Raw genomic sequence first — 14106 nt, forward strand, 5'->3', positions numbered from 1 at the left:
GAGAGGGAGAAAAAAGAGAGAGAGAAAGAAAGAAAAAAAAAAGAATGGAAGAGAAAGAGGGAGAGAGAACAGGAGTCTTGCTTTATTGCCCAGGCTAGAATGCAGTCTAAAAATGCAGTAAAAATGAGTATTGAAAACCTCTTTTATGCCAATAATTGTGCTTAACAATAAAAACAGGAAGGAATAAGGGAGGAAATAACAAACAAGCAGCCAACCAATATTTCATTTAAACCTGTCAAATGCTATGCAATTACTGAGGAGCGACTTACTTCCAGTTATGTAATCACTTTTAGAGTAGGTGTGATGTGGTACTGATAAGAATGTATGTTTTGTGGATTTGGGGTGGAGAGTTCTGTAAATGTTTATTAAGTTTATTTGTTCCAGGTCTGAGTTCAAGTCCTAGATATCCTTGTTAATTTTCTGTCTTGTCAATCTGTCTAATATTGACAATGTGATGTTAAAGTCTTCCACTATTGTTGTGTGGGAGTCTAAGTCTCTTTAAAAGTCATTAAGAACTTGCCTTATGTATCTGGGTGCTCCTGTATTGGGTGCATATATATTTAGGATCATTAGTTCTTCTTGTTGCATTGATCCTTTTACCGTTATGTAATGTCCTTTGCCTCTTTTGATCTTTTTGCTCTATTTTATCAGAGGCGAGAATTTCAACTCCTGCTTTTTATTTTTATTTATATTTTTTGCTCTCTATTTGGTTAGTAAATCTTCCTCCATCCCTTTGTTTTGAGTCTTTGTGTATCCTTAAATGTGAGATGGGTCTGGATGCAGCATACCGATGGGTTTTGCCTTTTTGTCCAATTTGCCTGTCTGTGTCTTTTGATTGGGGCATTTAATCGATTTAAATTTAGGATTAATAAAGTGAGTCTAATACTGCCATTAATCTAATTAGGATTAATATATGTGAGTCTAATACTGCCATTTGATGCTAGCTGGCTGTTTTGCCCATTAGTTGATGTAGATTCTTCATTATGTTGATGCTCTTTACCTTTTGGTATATTTTTGGAATGGCTGATACTGGTCCTTCCTTTCTATGCTTCTTTCAGAAGCTCTTGTAAAGCAGGCCTGGTGGTGATGAAATCTCTGAGTACTTGCTTGTTCACAAAAGATTTTATTTTTCCTTCACTTATGAAGCTTAGTTTGGCTGGATAATGAAATTCTGTGTTGAAAGTTCTTTTCTTTAAGGATGTTGAATATTGACCCCCCACTCTCTTCTGTCTTGTAGGGTTTCTGCTGAGAGATCTGCTGTGAGTCTGATGGGCTCCCCTTTGTGGGTAACCTGACCTTTCACTCTGGCTGCCCTTAGCATTTTCTCCTTCATTTCAACCCTGATGAATCTGACAATTACGTGCCTTAGGGTTGCTCTTCTTGAGGAATATCTTTGTGGTCTCTGTATTACCTGGACTTGAATATTGTCCTGCCTTGCTACGTTGGGAAAGTTTTCCTGAATAATATCCTGAAGAATATTTTCCAACTTGGATTCATTCTCTTTGTCACATTCAGGTACACCTATCAAACGTAGATTAGGTCTTTTCACATAGTCCCATATTTCTTGGAAACTTTGCTCATTCCTTTTTATCCTTTTTTCTCTAATCTTGTCTTCTCATTTTATTTCATTGAGTTGGTCTTCGACCTCTGATATCCTTTCTTCTGCTTGGTCATTCGACTGTTAAAACTTGTGCATACTTCTCAAAGTTCTTGTATTGTGTTTTTCAGCTCCATTAATTCACTTATATTCCTCTCTAAATTGTCTATGCCCGTTAGCATTTCGTCAAACCTTTTTTCAAGGTTCTTAGTTTCTTTGCATTGGGTTAGAACATGTTCTTTTAGCTCACAGAAGTTTCTTATTAATCACCTTCTGAAGCCTGATTCTGACAATTCATCACACTCATTCTCCATCAGGCCTTGTTCCCTTGCTGATGAGGAGCTGCGATCCCCTGAAGGAGGAGAGGCATTCTGGTTTCGGATGTTTTCATCCTTTTTGCGCTGGTTTCTTACCATCTTTGTGTATTTATCCACCTGTCGTCTTTGTAATTGCCGACTTTCAGATTGGGTCTCAGTGGACGTCCAGCTTGTTGGTGGTGATGTTATCTCTGTTTCTGTTTTCCTTCGGCAGATGCCCCTCCCCCACAGAGCTGGACCTTCCGGGGTTCAGCTGTGCTTGCTGTGAAACTCTTAATGTCAGTGTTTCCAATTGCTGTTTTTTTGTGGGGGTGGGACCAGCCAAGCCTGATCACCTGGCTCCCCGCCTTGGAGCCTCCTTTTTTTCTTTTCCTAATTGAATGGTTGATTCTCTCCCAGGTGCCCCAGTCGCCCGCCAAAAAGGCGCTGGGATCTATGCAATTTCCCGCCCTGCTAAAACAGCGGCGCTGAGATTTCGTGGCGCTTTTCTGCCCGGGAACCTCCTGGTCTGGCTCCCGGCTTCAGTTCCCTTTTCAATCAGCTGAATGGGTGACTCTGCCTTCCCAGAGCTCCAAACGCCAACTAAAAGGGCACCCAGTCCCGCATACTCCACACTGAGAACCGCAGGATGCCGGCAAAACAGCTGCGCCGGCTCCTCCACTGGGAGTCTCCTAGTCCGTAGGCAACAAAAATTCATCTGGAAGTCTGGCGTCCACTCACTCCCTGCACCTTCACTGGGAGCTGTAATCCTGAGCTGCTGCTAGTAGGCCATCTTGGATCTCTCTCAATTCAGGTTATTTTTATAAGCTTTGTGAGATATGGAAGTAGTCTTGTCACAAATCAGAGTCTGTGTGTAATTTATGGGAAAAGAAAGGTTCAGCATTAAAGGGCTACAATTGCTGTATTTCCTTTAAGAGTGTAGAAAATGATGATATAATAGAGTTTTTTCATTGTTATAAAATTGAAGTTCTAGAATATATGTGTGCATAATATGCTAATGTTTGGTTTTGAAACAATAGTATACTATTTTTGGCTCTAAAATTCACTGATTTTATTTTTTTAGCCTTTTGTTTGTTGTTAATAGGACTATAACTTGGAAACTTTGCATACAGGTTTTTAGGCATTTGTAATTAAGGCCTGTTTTGTCCATGAATCATAGACATTGACCTGTATATTCTCAGAGCCAAAGAAAGCAGGGCATGCATGCCTGGTGTGAATCCATCAGTGGCCCTAATTAGTAATTTCATATGTTCTACTTCTCCTTTCTCCCTTTTACCCCCTTTCCCTTCTTTCTTCTATCACTTTTAATGGAAATATGTAAAATTTGAGTAAAAGGCTATAATTGTGTGGTACTCTCAAGGCGGCATTTCCTAGGCTTTAATCATTCATACACATCCTTGGGAATTGGGTCATTTCTGGCTCCTTACAATATTATTATCTTAATATTTTTAATTGGCTCATTTTAACCTAAATGTTTAACAGGAAAACTTAATGATACTACAGTAGAACATTTATCACTACTGAAAAATTTTATCCTTTATTCTAAATAGAAGCTAAGCTATAATTATATAAATGTAAATTTTGTGAAAATAAAACGTTATTAGATTTTAGCTAGCATTTATGCTGAAGGCCTACCTGTTGTGAAATAGAGTTAATAAACATAAGTAAATGAAGGCCATTTAAGATATATAAACCCAAACAACTTTTTTCTTGTGATTAGAAAGATTAAAGAACAAACTTAAAAACAACTGTGTATCCAGGAACAGAAAACCAAACACTGCATGTTATCACTTGTAAATGGGAGTTGAACAATGACAACATGTGGGCACAGGGAGGGAAACATCACACACCAGGGCCTATTGGGTGGGAGAAAGGGGGAGGGATAGTATTAGGAGAAATACCTAATGTAAATGATGGTTTGATGGGCGCAGCAAACCACCATGGCAGCTGTATACCTATGTAACAAATTTGCATGTTCTGCACATGTATCCCAGAACTTAAAGTATAATTTAAAAAAAAAAAAAAAATGTATCACCGGTTGTTCACACCTGGACTAAATTTTAGAAGCAGTGCTGGTTTCGGGAGCTGCCTGCAGCAACTGAAGAAAGAGAAAATGTTGACTACTCTTGACTTGAAAGGGATGTTGGAATAGTACCAAGTTTTCTTTCTATAAGAATTTTGAAAGACTAGTAATTATTGAAATATATTTGTAAGTTAAATCTATGTCATATTACTTACTTGTTCTCTCCTTTAATGTTTTCCTATGTTTATATGGATTATGTTTTTTTCTGTTTAATCAAGTATATTTTCCTATTTAATATCCTGGTATTTTTCTTATTCAACATTTTTGGTGATGTAAAGATACTGTATTAGTCCATTCTCATGCTGCTAATAAAGACACGCCTGAGACTGGGTAATTTATAAAGGAAAGAGGTTTAATTGACTCACAATTCAGCATGGCTAGAGAGGCCTCAGGAAACTTACAATCATGGCGGAAGGGGAAGCAAACATGTCCTTCACATTGTGTCAGGAAGGAGAAAGGCCAAGCAAAGGGGGAAAAGATTTTCCTTATAAGACCATCAGATCTTTTGAGAACTCACTATCATGAGAACAGCTTGGGTATACCTGCTCCCATGATTTAATTACCCCCAACCAGGTTTCTCCCATGACGCATGGGGATTATGGGGACTACAGTTCAAGATGAGATTTGGGTTGGGACACAGCCAAACTATATCAGATATTTTATAGAAAAGTTTGATAATAATTCTATAGGCAAAGGATATTTAAGCTAAATAAAAACACTACAACTTGGGTTCAGGGACAGACCTTTATTATGCAAAATGTGGTTGAGATTGTAACTGATTGTTTTAGATTCACTTTACCTTAACTTTTCAATGAACAAAAAGATAGAAATAATATTTTAAATAGGCTTTAAATTTAGTTCAGGGACAGACCTTTATTATGCAAAATGTGGTTGAGATTGTAACTGATTGTTTTAGATTCACTTTACCTTAACTTTTCAATGAACAAAAAGATAGAAATAGTATTTTAAATAGGCTTTAAATTTAGTTGTTTAGCTACCATTTATACCAAGTATTCTTGCTCAGCTGCAGGAAGCAGTTCATAAATTTTGTACTCTGCTTTTAATGATAAAAGAAAGTGTTCCAGTGACATCTTGTGGCTTCTCCAACATAAAACCCAAATTACTATTTCTTTGACTAGATTAGTATTTCCCAACTTTCTTAAAATGTTTGCCCATAAAATACGGAAGAGTTAACTCTGCCATACTGGGATAAAATGTAAGGTTAACTTTATGTGAGTTTAATGAATCACATTATTTTTCACTTGGTCTCTGTTTTCACAAAAGAACAAAAGTAAAGATAGTGGAACTTACACATTGTACAACAAGGTTGTTCAACCCACGGCCTGCATATGCAGCCCAAGACGGCTTTGAATGTGGCTCAACACAAATTTGTAAACTTTCTTAACTTTCTTAAAACATCATAAGTTTTTTTCTTTTTTTTTTTTTAGCTATCGTTAGTGTATTTTATGTGTGGCTGAAGGCAATTCTTCTTTAAATGTGACCCAGGGAAACCAAAAGATTGGACACCCCTGTTGTACAACTAACCTCACACTGATCTATCTGATGAAGTCCCAGCTGATCCTGAGACAAATCACTTCCTCACTCCATGCTTCCTCATTGCCTTCGTACTTCCCGACACCCTAATTGAGAACTTCAGCCACAGGGCTGGATAGAGAGCCTATTAAATTATCTCTAAGTTTTAGCTTGGGCTGAGTTTGTGGAGGGATTTTATGGCACTCAGATACGCTGAGATTCAGGTACCTCTATAGGGTTTTGGGTGGGAGAAGGAGTATATAACTGATTTCTAGAAGACAGATCATCTACAAGTTACTCAGTATTCACAAGTGAATAATTTTTCTTAAAATCTTTATTAACAATAACTTTATTGAACTTAAGTTCTATCCTTTATATCCTGAAAACAATAAGATTTTTTAAATTGTTCTAATTATTTGCATTTTCTAAAACTGAAAGTGCTTTTTCTGGAATTCAGCCAGCAGTTTCCATTTGTATTCTCTTCAGTCTGCCCCATCCTGTATTCTTAGACTCAGCAGGATGTGTTATCTGCTCATAAAAAGTGGCCCCTATTTTAGTGTTCAGGGCATTCAGGCCTATTACCACCTCGGATCCTTACGTTTAGAAGGGAACATAGTTATCTTACCTGATGAATCATTTTTACAGTTTATATATATATTGGTTGATAATAAAGAATTTTTAAAATTCATTTTCTATAAACCAGAAGAAAATGTCATACATGTGTGTCCTTTGTTTTTCTTTCATCTGTATTTGTTTCTTTTCCTTTTTATATATGTTACCAAGACTTATGTTGTCACACAATATTGTATTTGTGATAAGCACTTGTAATAGTAAGCCTGCTTTTCTAGTATCAACCCTGTATTTGTCAGGTTAGCATCATTCAACATATAATTTCTTCTGCAGATCTTATCTCCAAATATACTCTTCATCTTATCTCCAAATACCCTTGAATGACTTTCAATGACTTCTTCAGAAAGTAACCTGCAAAGCATTTTATAATCTCATCTACCCCTGTAAAGCCTTGAATATATAACTACTGCTTTTGAAGCAGTCATGTCATTATGCTTAAAAGTTTTAAGGAAAAAATAAATTTCATTTCAGATTTGTGTGTGTGTTCAACTAGACTAATTTTTTTAAATGTAGGTATTATAGAAGAATGTTATCAATGAGCTAAAGGCTTTCTTGTTTTCAGATTAGAAGAAATGGAAGAAAAATATCTAATGAGAGAATCAAAACCAGAAGATATACAGATGATTACAGAATTAAAAGCCATGCTTACAGAAAGAGACCAGATCATAAAGAAACTAATTGTAAGATATTTTGATTTTAGTCTAACCATGTTATTAATCAATAGATACTGATTGGGAAAATATGGGACAATATTTTTAAGTAATCCTAAGTGAAAGTAGAAAACAGAGAACATGTGCATTTTGATTGAAAGTTTATTGAAATGTTTATGAATAAAGGTAAATATAATTTTTAAAATTTAAATTTGGCTTTAGGGTAAGGGAATTGTATGTCTTTCATATTTTTTAAAAGAAAGTCTTTTTAATACATATTGAATGTTAAATAATATGTCACTGCCAGTATACAATTAATATACCATTGAAGTGTGTGTATGCACGTGTGTCACACATGTAGAATTAGGATTGGCTAGCAAGGAAAAACCAGCACATCCATGTATTAGCCTGTATTGTATGCTAACAAGTTGAGAATATTCATTTCCTAAAATGTGTCCTAGCAAACACTAATCCAGAATTTTTACTCTATAGAAAAATAAGTGTTCCATAATCTAGCCTCAGAAAAGTTGCATGTTTTCTCTTAGAATGTCAGTAACACTGAGGTTCTCTCTTGGAAAGTCAGTAACAGTGGATTCTTAATGGCTCTGAAGTTTATCAGCTAAGAAATACAGATTTAACAATTAATATACTTTTTAACTGTTTATCTCTTCAGCTGAACACTGTGGACGTTAGCATGCAAAAAGAGCATAAGAACAACATTTATTTCTGAAGTCCTTTTTACTCTATGCATCTCTTTTTGCATTTAGGAGAGGTAGCCTGTTGTCTGAGACTAAAAGTTCCTGCTGAGACTAACAGGTAGTAGATTGGGAATCACAGATGGAATCTGGGAGCAGGCTTTGGAAAGATGAGTGTGTGCTGCTTCAATCCACCAGTCACCCAGTTTTCTGCATATTGTGAACATGAGCACAGGCCTTATAGATTGCTACATCTGATAGCAGCAGACTTATGGAAAATTATATTTCACACATGAAATCAGCAGCATGGTAAATGTATTGAAACTGTGTTCCATAGAAATAGCTATTAATTCCCAGTTCTTACTGAAGAGATGTTACAGATATAATTGTATTTTATCCTCATAGCGAATACAGTAAAGCAACTTTCCAAAGTAACACAGCTCATTAGGGAAGAGCCAGTAATGTAGCGAAGGGTAGTTCCATTCTTCTTCCACAACAACCTGATTCTGTGGACTGTGAGGCACATGACATTCATGTCAAGATTAATGACATGAATGGCAGTGGTGACTAAGACAGGCATAAAGAATTCTAGATTTCACTAGAATCTAGTTCTGCTAGAACACAGCCCTGCATTCTCCCATACACTGTTGTATTTACTTCTGGCCTTCCCACATTCTGCTTGCTTAATTAGCACCATCTTGTTGGTGAAGCCAAAGGTAAAGGTTTTATCTCTATATGGGCATTCACTTTTTCCCTGTTCTCTGATTACCATTGCTATCATAAAGTAATATCTCAGGTTAGATACAATCAAATCTGTTTACAGTACTGAAGAGTAATAAGGCTGGGTATGATGGCTCATGCCTGTAATCCCACCACTTTGGGAGGCTGAAGCCGGGTGACTGCTTGAGGGCAGAAGTTTGAGTCCCACCTGGGTGACATAGTGAGACCTTACCTCTGCATACAAAAAAAAAAAAAAAAAAAAAAAAAAAAAAAAAAATTAGTGGGTTGTGGTGGCACATACCTATAAAAAGAAATAGAAATAAAGATTAATGATATAGTATCATCCTCATCTGTGGAAACAATTCAGTCATGCCCAGAGCCCCATGAATGTAAGTTAAACCTGCCCAAACTGCATAGTGAGACCTGTGAAACAGAGATGGGCCCACATAAAACATTTAGGTCCACTTTTGAAGGAAAAGGGGTCAAGTGCCTGAGTATAGGGTTTAAAAGGTGTTGAAAACTTACCATCCAGCATTCCTTAAGACAGCAGCAATTAGGTCTAGAAGTCTTTAAACAAAGTCTATAAATCTTCATTCAGGTTTATATTAAATTTTAAATGAAATGGCATTTCTACATTTATGTTTTTAAAATATTCCATAGAAAATATTTAAAAGATGTTTATAATTCTTTTGCATAGGAGGATAATAAATTTTATCAGCTGGAATTAGTCAATCGAGAAACTAACTACAACAAAATATTTAACTCAAGTCCTACTGTTGGTGTTATTAATCCATTGACTAAGGTATGTGCTGCAAACACTGTAGAATAGGAATATGGTTTAAAAGTTGGTTAAAAATTTGGTGAAAATATTTGGAGCAGCATAGGATAAAGCTCCCCAAAAAATGTTTTCTTAAATTTAATAATCTAGTACTAAAACATAGGAATTATTTATATGTTCATTTTCAGAATGAAACTGTATAATACTCCTACTCCTTGAAATATATTTTACCAAAATTATAAAACTTGGTTCTACCTTTTTTCTTATTTCCAAAGAACACTAACCTTCTGGCTCTTTGTAAGACAATTACTTGTAGTTTTTGTTTTGTTTTTGTTTGTTTGCTTGAGATGGAGTCTCGCTCTGTCACCCAGGCTGGAGTGCAGTGGTGCAATCTTGGCTCACTGCAACCTCCACCTCCCGGGTTCAAGTGATTCTCCTGCCTCAGCCTCCTGAGTAGCTGGGATTACAGGCATGTGCCACCACGCCTGGCTAATTTTTCATATTTTTAATAGAGGCAGGGTTTCACTATGTTAGCCAGGATGATCCCCATCTCTTGACTTTGTGATCTGCCCGCGTCAGCCTCCCAGAGTGCTGGTCTTGTCGTTTTCTTACTGCTCACAATCCTCTACGGAGTCCAGAAAGACACTCCACCCCTGGATACCCAACAGCTGTTCAAGGTTTAAGGCCTAATATCTTAATGGACCTTGGGTTGAACATATATTTTGTTGCCTACCAATCATCATAGAAGGGCTTTACTTCTCTCAGTCTTCTGACCATTCTTTTTGGTTTGGTTGGGTTTTTTGTTTTCATTTTGGAGATGGGTTTTCACTGTGTTGCTCAGGCTGGTCTCAAACACTTGGGCTCAAGCGATCCTCCTGCTTCCAGCTCCCAAGTGGATGGGATTACAGGTGTTTGCCACTTTCCATGGCTTTATGACCATTCTTAACAATTAAAATTGAGTATGACTTACTTTGATACTTGTTACTTTCTTAGGACAAATAGAAGAGCCGTGAAATGGCCATGGCCAAGTCTTACAAATCTTTGTACCCTAGCTTCCCATGGTTCCAATAATGTTTTGAGTATAGTAGATACTCAATAAATATTTGTTCAGTTGCAAAATTTTATCACATTCCCTATAAGCCACCACAAAGTATTCTGTGATAAAGAATAAATGATTTTTTAAATATATGTATATATATACACACACATACATATATATTGGCTTCATAGGAATTATGAATCTTGTGGCAGAAATCAATAGTAGAATAAATAAAAGTGATAGTTGTAAAGCTGTTTTTTTAAATTCAGATTTTATTAAGTTTCTCATCACACCTAATCTTTATTAGGCCTTTACCCAGAAATTTACCTTTCAAAGCTCATGAAACTTCTGTATTAAGAACACTGAATCTATCCTTCCTTTACAAGTTAAAAGTGTTCCAAACTTTAAACTTGAATGTTTTCTAAAACAGAATGACTAGAGAGGCATGTTGCTATATCTCAGAGTCTAAAATACTGCCTGAGATAGAAAGCTCTGAGTGAATAATTGGTGAATGAATATTAGTTTTAGTTTTTAAATTCATAATTTAGGGTGAAATAAGGTTTTAATTATAAAGAAAAATTATAAGACTTGTGGGAAAGAGATATACTAAAAATATTCCTTTTATTATTTACTTTATTGGTATTAAATTTTTTAGCTGCAAAACCAAAACTGTAGAACTTTAACGGTGTTCTTTTGATTTCTTAAAATAGAAACCTTAAGTAGGTTTAATTATGCCCTCTGGTGACTAGAACAAGAAAGTGCAAAAGAAAGTTCTTCCTAAGAACTTTCGAACTACTTTTGACTGTTAATAGTGATTTTAGTTTTCACACATAGTTCTGAAGAAGACATTATTGTTATTTTCTTTTCCTGGTTATGCTAAAATAGGATTCTTGTCAGAGACTCTTCAAGTCACAGAATATGACAGGAAAATGTTTAGACAATAAGATAAATACAAAGTTTCATCTTGTATATTAATTGCATTTTTTCTCAAACTCGAGTTATTTTCCAAAGAAGTTTACAAATTTCATTAGTATATATCTAATTAGTAAAAAATAATATTCTGAATATCTAATAATATGTTAATCTTTATTTCTCATAGCAAAATGATGATCATTGATAAAATACTTTGAGACTAAAGTGAATTGCAAGCTGATAGATTTTGATAATCTGCAAGGAATTTGTCTTTTTATCTCTTAATTGTAAAGACTCATTAAAAAATAAATAGATTACTATTTTATAATCTTTAAATTTTAAGAAATATGAGCCAATTAATGATATTGCCAATTAATTTGGAAATGAGACTTAATTATGCAGATGTAATTTTCTCTCTTCAGAAAGATAGACGTCACAGTGAATTTAAAACTGGATTATTTCTCTAAGTCAGCTTTAGGTCTTTAGTAGAAATGTGTGATTTGTTTCAAACTACATTGCCAAGCATTTTCTCATTCCTTTTTTTTTTCCAGGCAAGAACTGCCTCCCTTTGACAGATGGCTAAATTTCATGGACCTCTCTTTTAAAATTATGTTTAACTTTGCCCCTTCTCCTAATTTTAGCCTAAATCCATTTAACCTTCTATCTGCAAGACTTGCTCTCTCCCCCGACCCTTTTTCCCTTTTCTTCCCAGAAGGGTATTCTTTACCCCTTGGCACTCTTTTTACCTTCTCCCATTCCTCGAGAATGATTCCTAATATTTCTTCCTCATTCTTTTCTGTCCCAGTAGCATGTCTGTCTTTGAGGATTCCATGTAGATAAAAAACACCTCCAAGGATTCCCAGACCACAGTTTGGGTAACACTGGTTAATTAATTTAACATAAAGCTTCCAAAAATTTCCTATGCCAAATTTCTATCTTCTGCCTTCCTATTTTCTCATTTGTCCTCATGCAGGGACTATCCTCACATGTATTATTTTTAATGCAGCAAAAGAAGAAGAATGATAAATCACCAACAAACAGGTTTGTGAGTGTTCCCAATCTAAGTGCTCTGGAATCTGGTGGAGTGGGCAATGGACATCCTAACCGCCTGGATCCCATTCCTAATTCTCCAGTCCACGATATTGAGTTCAGCAGCAGCAAACCACTTCCACAGCCAGTGCCACCTAAAGAGCCCAAGACATTTTTGAGGTGAGACCCGTCTCACCAATGGTTTTTTTCTTTTCTTTTTTAACTTGGAAAAATTTACCTTCTTACATTGCAGAAATCACTACTTTAAGAACAACCTAAGAAAAATTACTATGAAATATTTTCTTCAAAGTATATTTATCACCTCTCTAGAGAACTTCCTTTTGACTGTGTTAAAAAGATTTTTTTCTAATTTCTAGTCACCAGTCAATTGTCTAAGTACTTGAAGAGGTGTTAATGTAATTTATATGCTTAGAATTTTAATATTTATGCATAATTATCTTTAGTATTGTCACGAAATTTTAAATTAATAATCTATTCTTATTGCAGAACTTTAAAATAATTTTTTTATTTACTAGTTTTTGTTTTTTATATGTTTATATTTTTCCCTTGTTTACCAAGATTATTTATAAATAAATATATATACATATATATAGATATACATATATATATATATGTATATATATAGTCAAAATAAAAACATACGTAAGCTCTGGGAACTTAAATATACTTAAACAAAAACTAAATTTAGAAAAAATAAATAATTTTTAAAATTGCCATTCCAATTTTAAGTTACCTTGCAGTTGTTGATTAAATGTATTAACAAATTTTGAATGAAATGCAAATTTCATTAGAAATTTAGCCATTAAATAAAGTCAGAAAGTACTATTGTTTTATGCTGATCTTACTATTACTGATTTTTTGCTGCTTTAAGTTTTTTTTCGTATTTTTACTAAATCTTAGCAGTGCCACTAGTAATAGTTTTACAACTAGTCAGGTTTTTTTTAGGCTAAGTTATTAATGACATAGTTAATGATTAACAAAAAAATAGCAAGAATGAAAAATAGTCAAATACACTTCTGAATTTGTCTCCTGCTAAATATTTTGTGTTGCTTATTTTCCCTTGTGCATGGGTATGTTCAGGTATCAATAAGATGCATGTGCATGAGCTCAAGGAACATGACTACTGGAGTTTCCATTACACATTGTTGCGTGCCTTGTAATTTTCCCCAAAGACGGTAGGGATTCTTTTGTTTTCTTAAGTAGCCCAAAGAATCTTTAGTTAGAATTAAGATAAGTATAAACTACATAACATCAGTGATGGGGGGAAATTATATTTTTAATGTACTCTTTTTTCCTCTTATTTGCATAGGGAATTATGAAATGAAAATTTAATATAAAATGCATATAGTAAAAAGTACTAGTTACTTTAGTTATATTTAAGGACACATCTGTAAGATCAACTAAAAGAGAAAAGGTGCTGACGAGAGAAACATTATCTTATTCTCTCTTATTTACCACAGTTCTTACTGAATTTTTTATTCAAAGAAGGTGATATTTTTGCAATTGTTTTTTGTGATTGTTGTGATGTGGCTCCTCTTTAACTGACTTCATTTGAGCTGCTGATGCACTCTTATGCTCTCATGGAGTGGAGAACCGATTCTAGTGTAGAGGGAGTAGCAAATCTTTAAAACACGACTTACAACGTGGGGAACCCATTGTGGTAATCTATGCTGATGTTTTATGTGCTTTTGCCTTCATTTTGCAAAATGACTTAATGCTGGGTTACATGTCTCTCTTTTTATAAATTCAGTCCTGCTCAGAGTGAAGGTTCTCCAGTGGCTTCTCCAGATCCTCAGCGCCAGGAGTGGTTTGCCCGGTACTTCACATTCTGAAAGAATTGTGTTGGCACAGCTCTGTATGGACTGGTACTAAGAGCATGACTTTATACAGATTGTTATGTAAATAGACTTTCCTATGTCAAACACTGTGAATGAGAAAGTATTTGTCTCTCCAATTTGAAAATGCACTGTATTACCTGTGATATTTATTGTAATCACTCTATAAGGTACTATATTATGTGTGTAATTATAAATGTTATTTGTATTTGAGATGAAAAAGTCTTTAACCTTTGTAATTACTGCATAATAAATTTTGTTAAGCAA

General features: G+C 34.9%; 1 protein-coding gene across 15 annotated transcripts in view; it reads left to right on the plus strand.

Annotated features, from left to right (window-relative positions):
- Positions 1 to 14106, plus strand: part of FAM184A (family with sequence similarity 184 member A) — a 124125-nt gene extending 110019 nt beyond the window's left edge. For 6 of the 15 annotated variants that reach the window (XM_037742946.1, XM_017541054.2, XM_017541058.2 and 3 more), the window contains 4 exons: positions 6723 to 6840; positions 8923 to 9027; positions 11961 to 12163; positions 13755 to 14106. In XM_037742946.1, the coding sequence (XP_037598874.1) occupies positions 6723 to 6840; positions 8923 to 9027; positions 11961 to 12163; positions 13755 to 13836 (508 nt within the window). In that variant the 3' untranslated portion in view covers positions 13837 to 14106. Of the gene's footprint in view, positions 1 to 6722; positions 6841 to 8922; positions 9028 to 11505; positions 12164 to 13084; positions 13180 to 13754 lie in introns of all 15 variants that reach the window. The other 9 variants (XM_017541057.2, XM_017541063.2, XR_001828833.2 and 6 more) reach the window with 8 other exon arrangements.

Source organism: Cebus imitator, unplaced genomic scaffold (genome assembly GCF_001604975.1).
Source record: "Cebus imitator isolate Cc_AM_T3 unplaced genomic scaffold, Cebus_imitator-1.0 Scaffold130, whole genome shotgun sequence".
Classification (NCBI taxonomy): Eukaryota; Metazoa; Chordata; class Mammalia; order Primates; family Cebidae; genus Cebus; species Cebus imitator.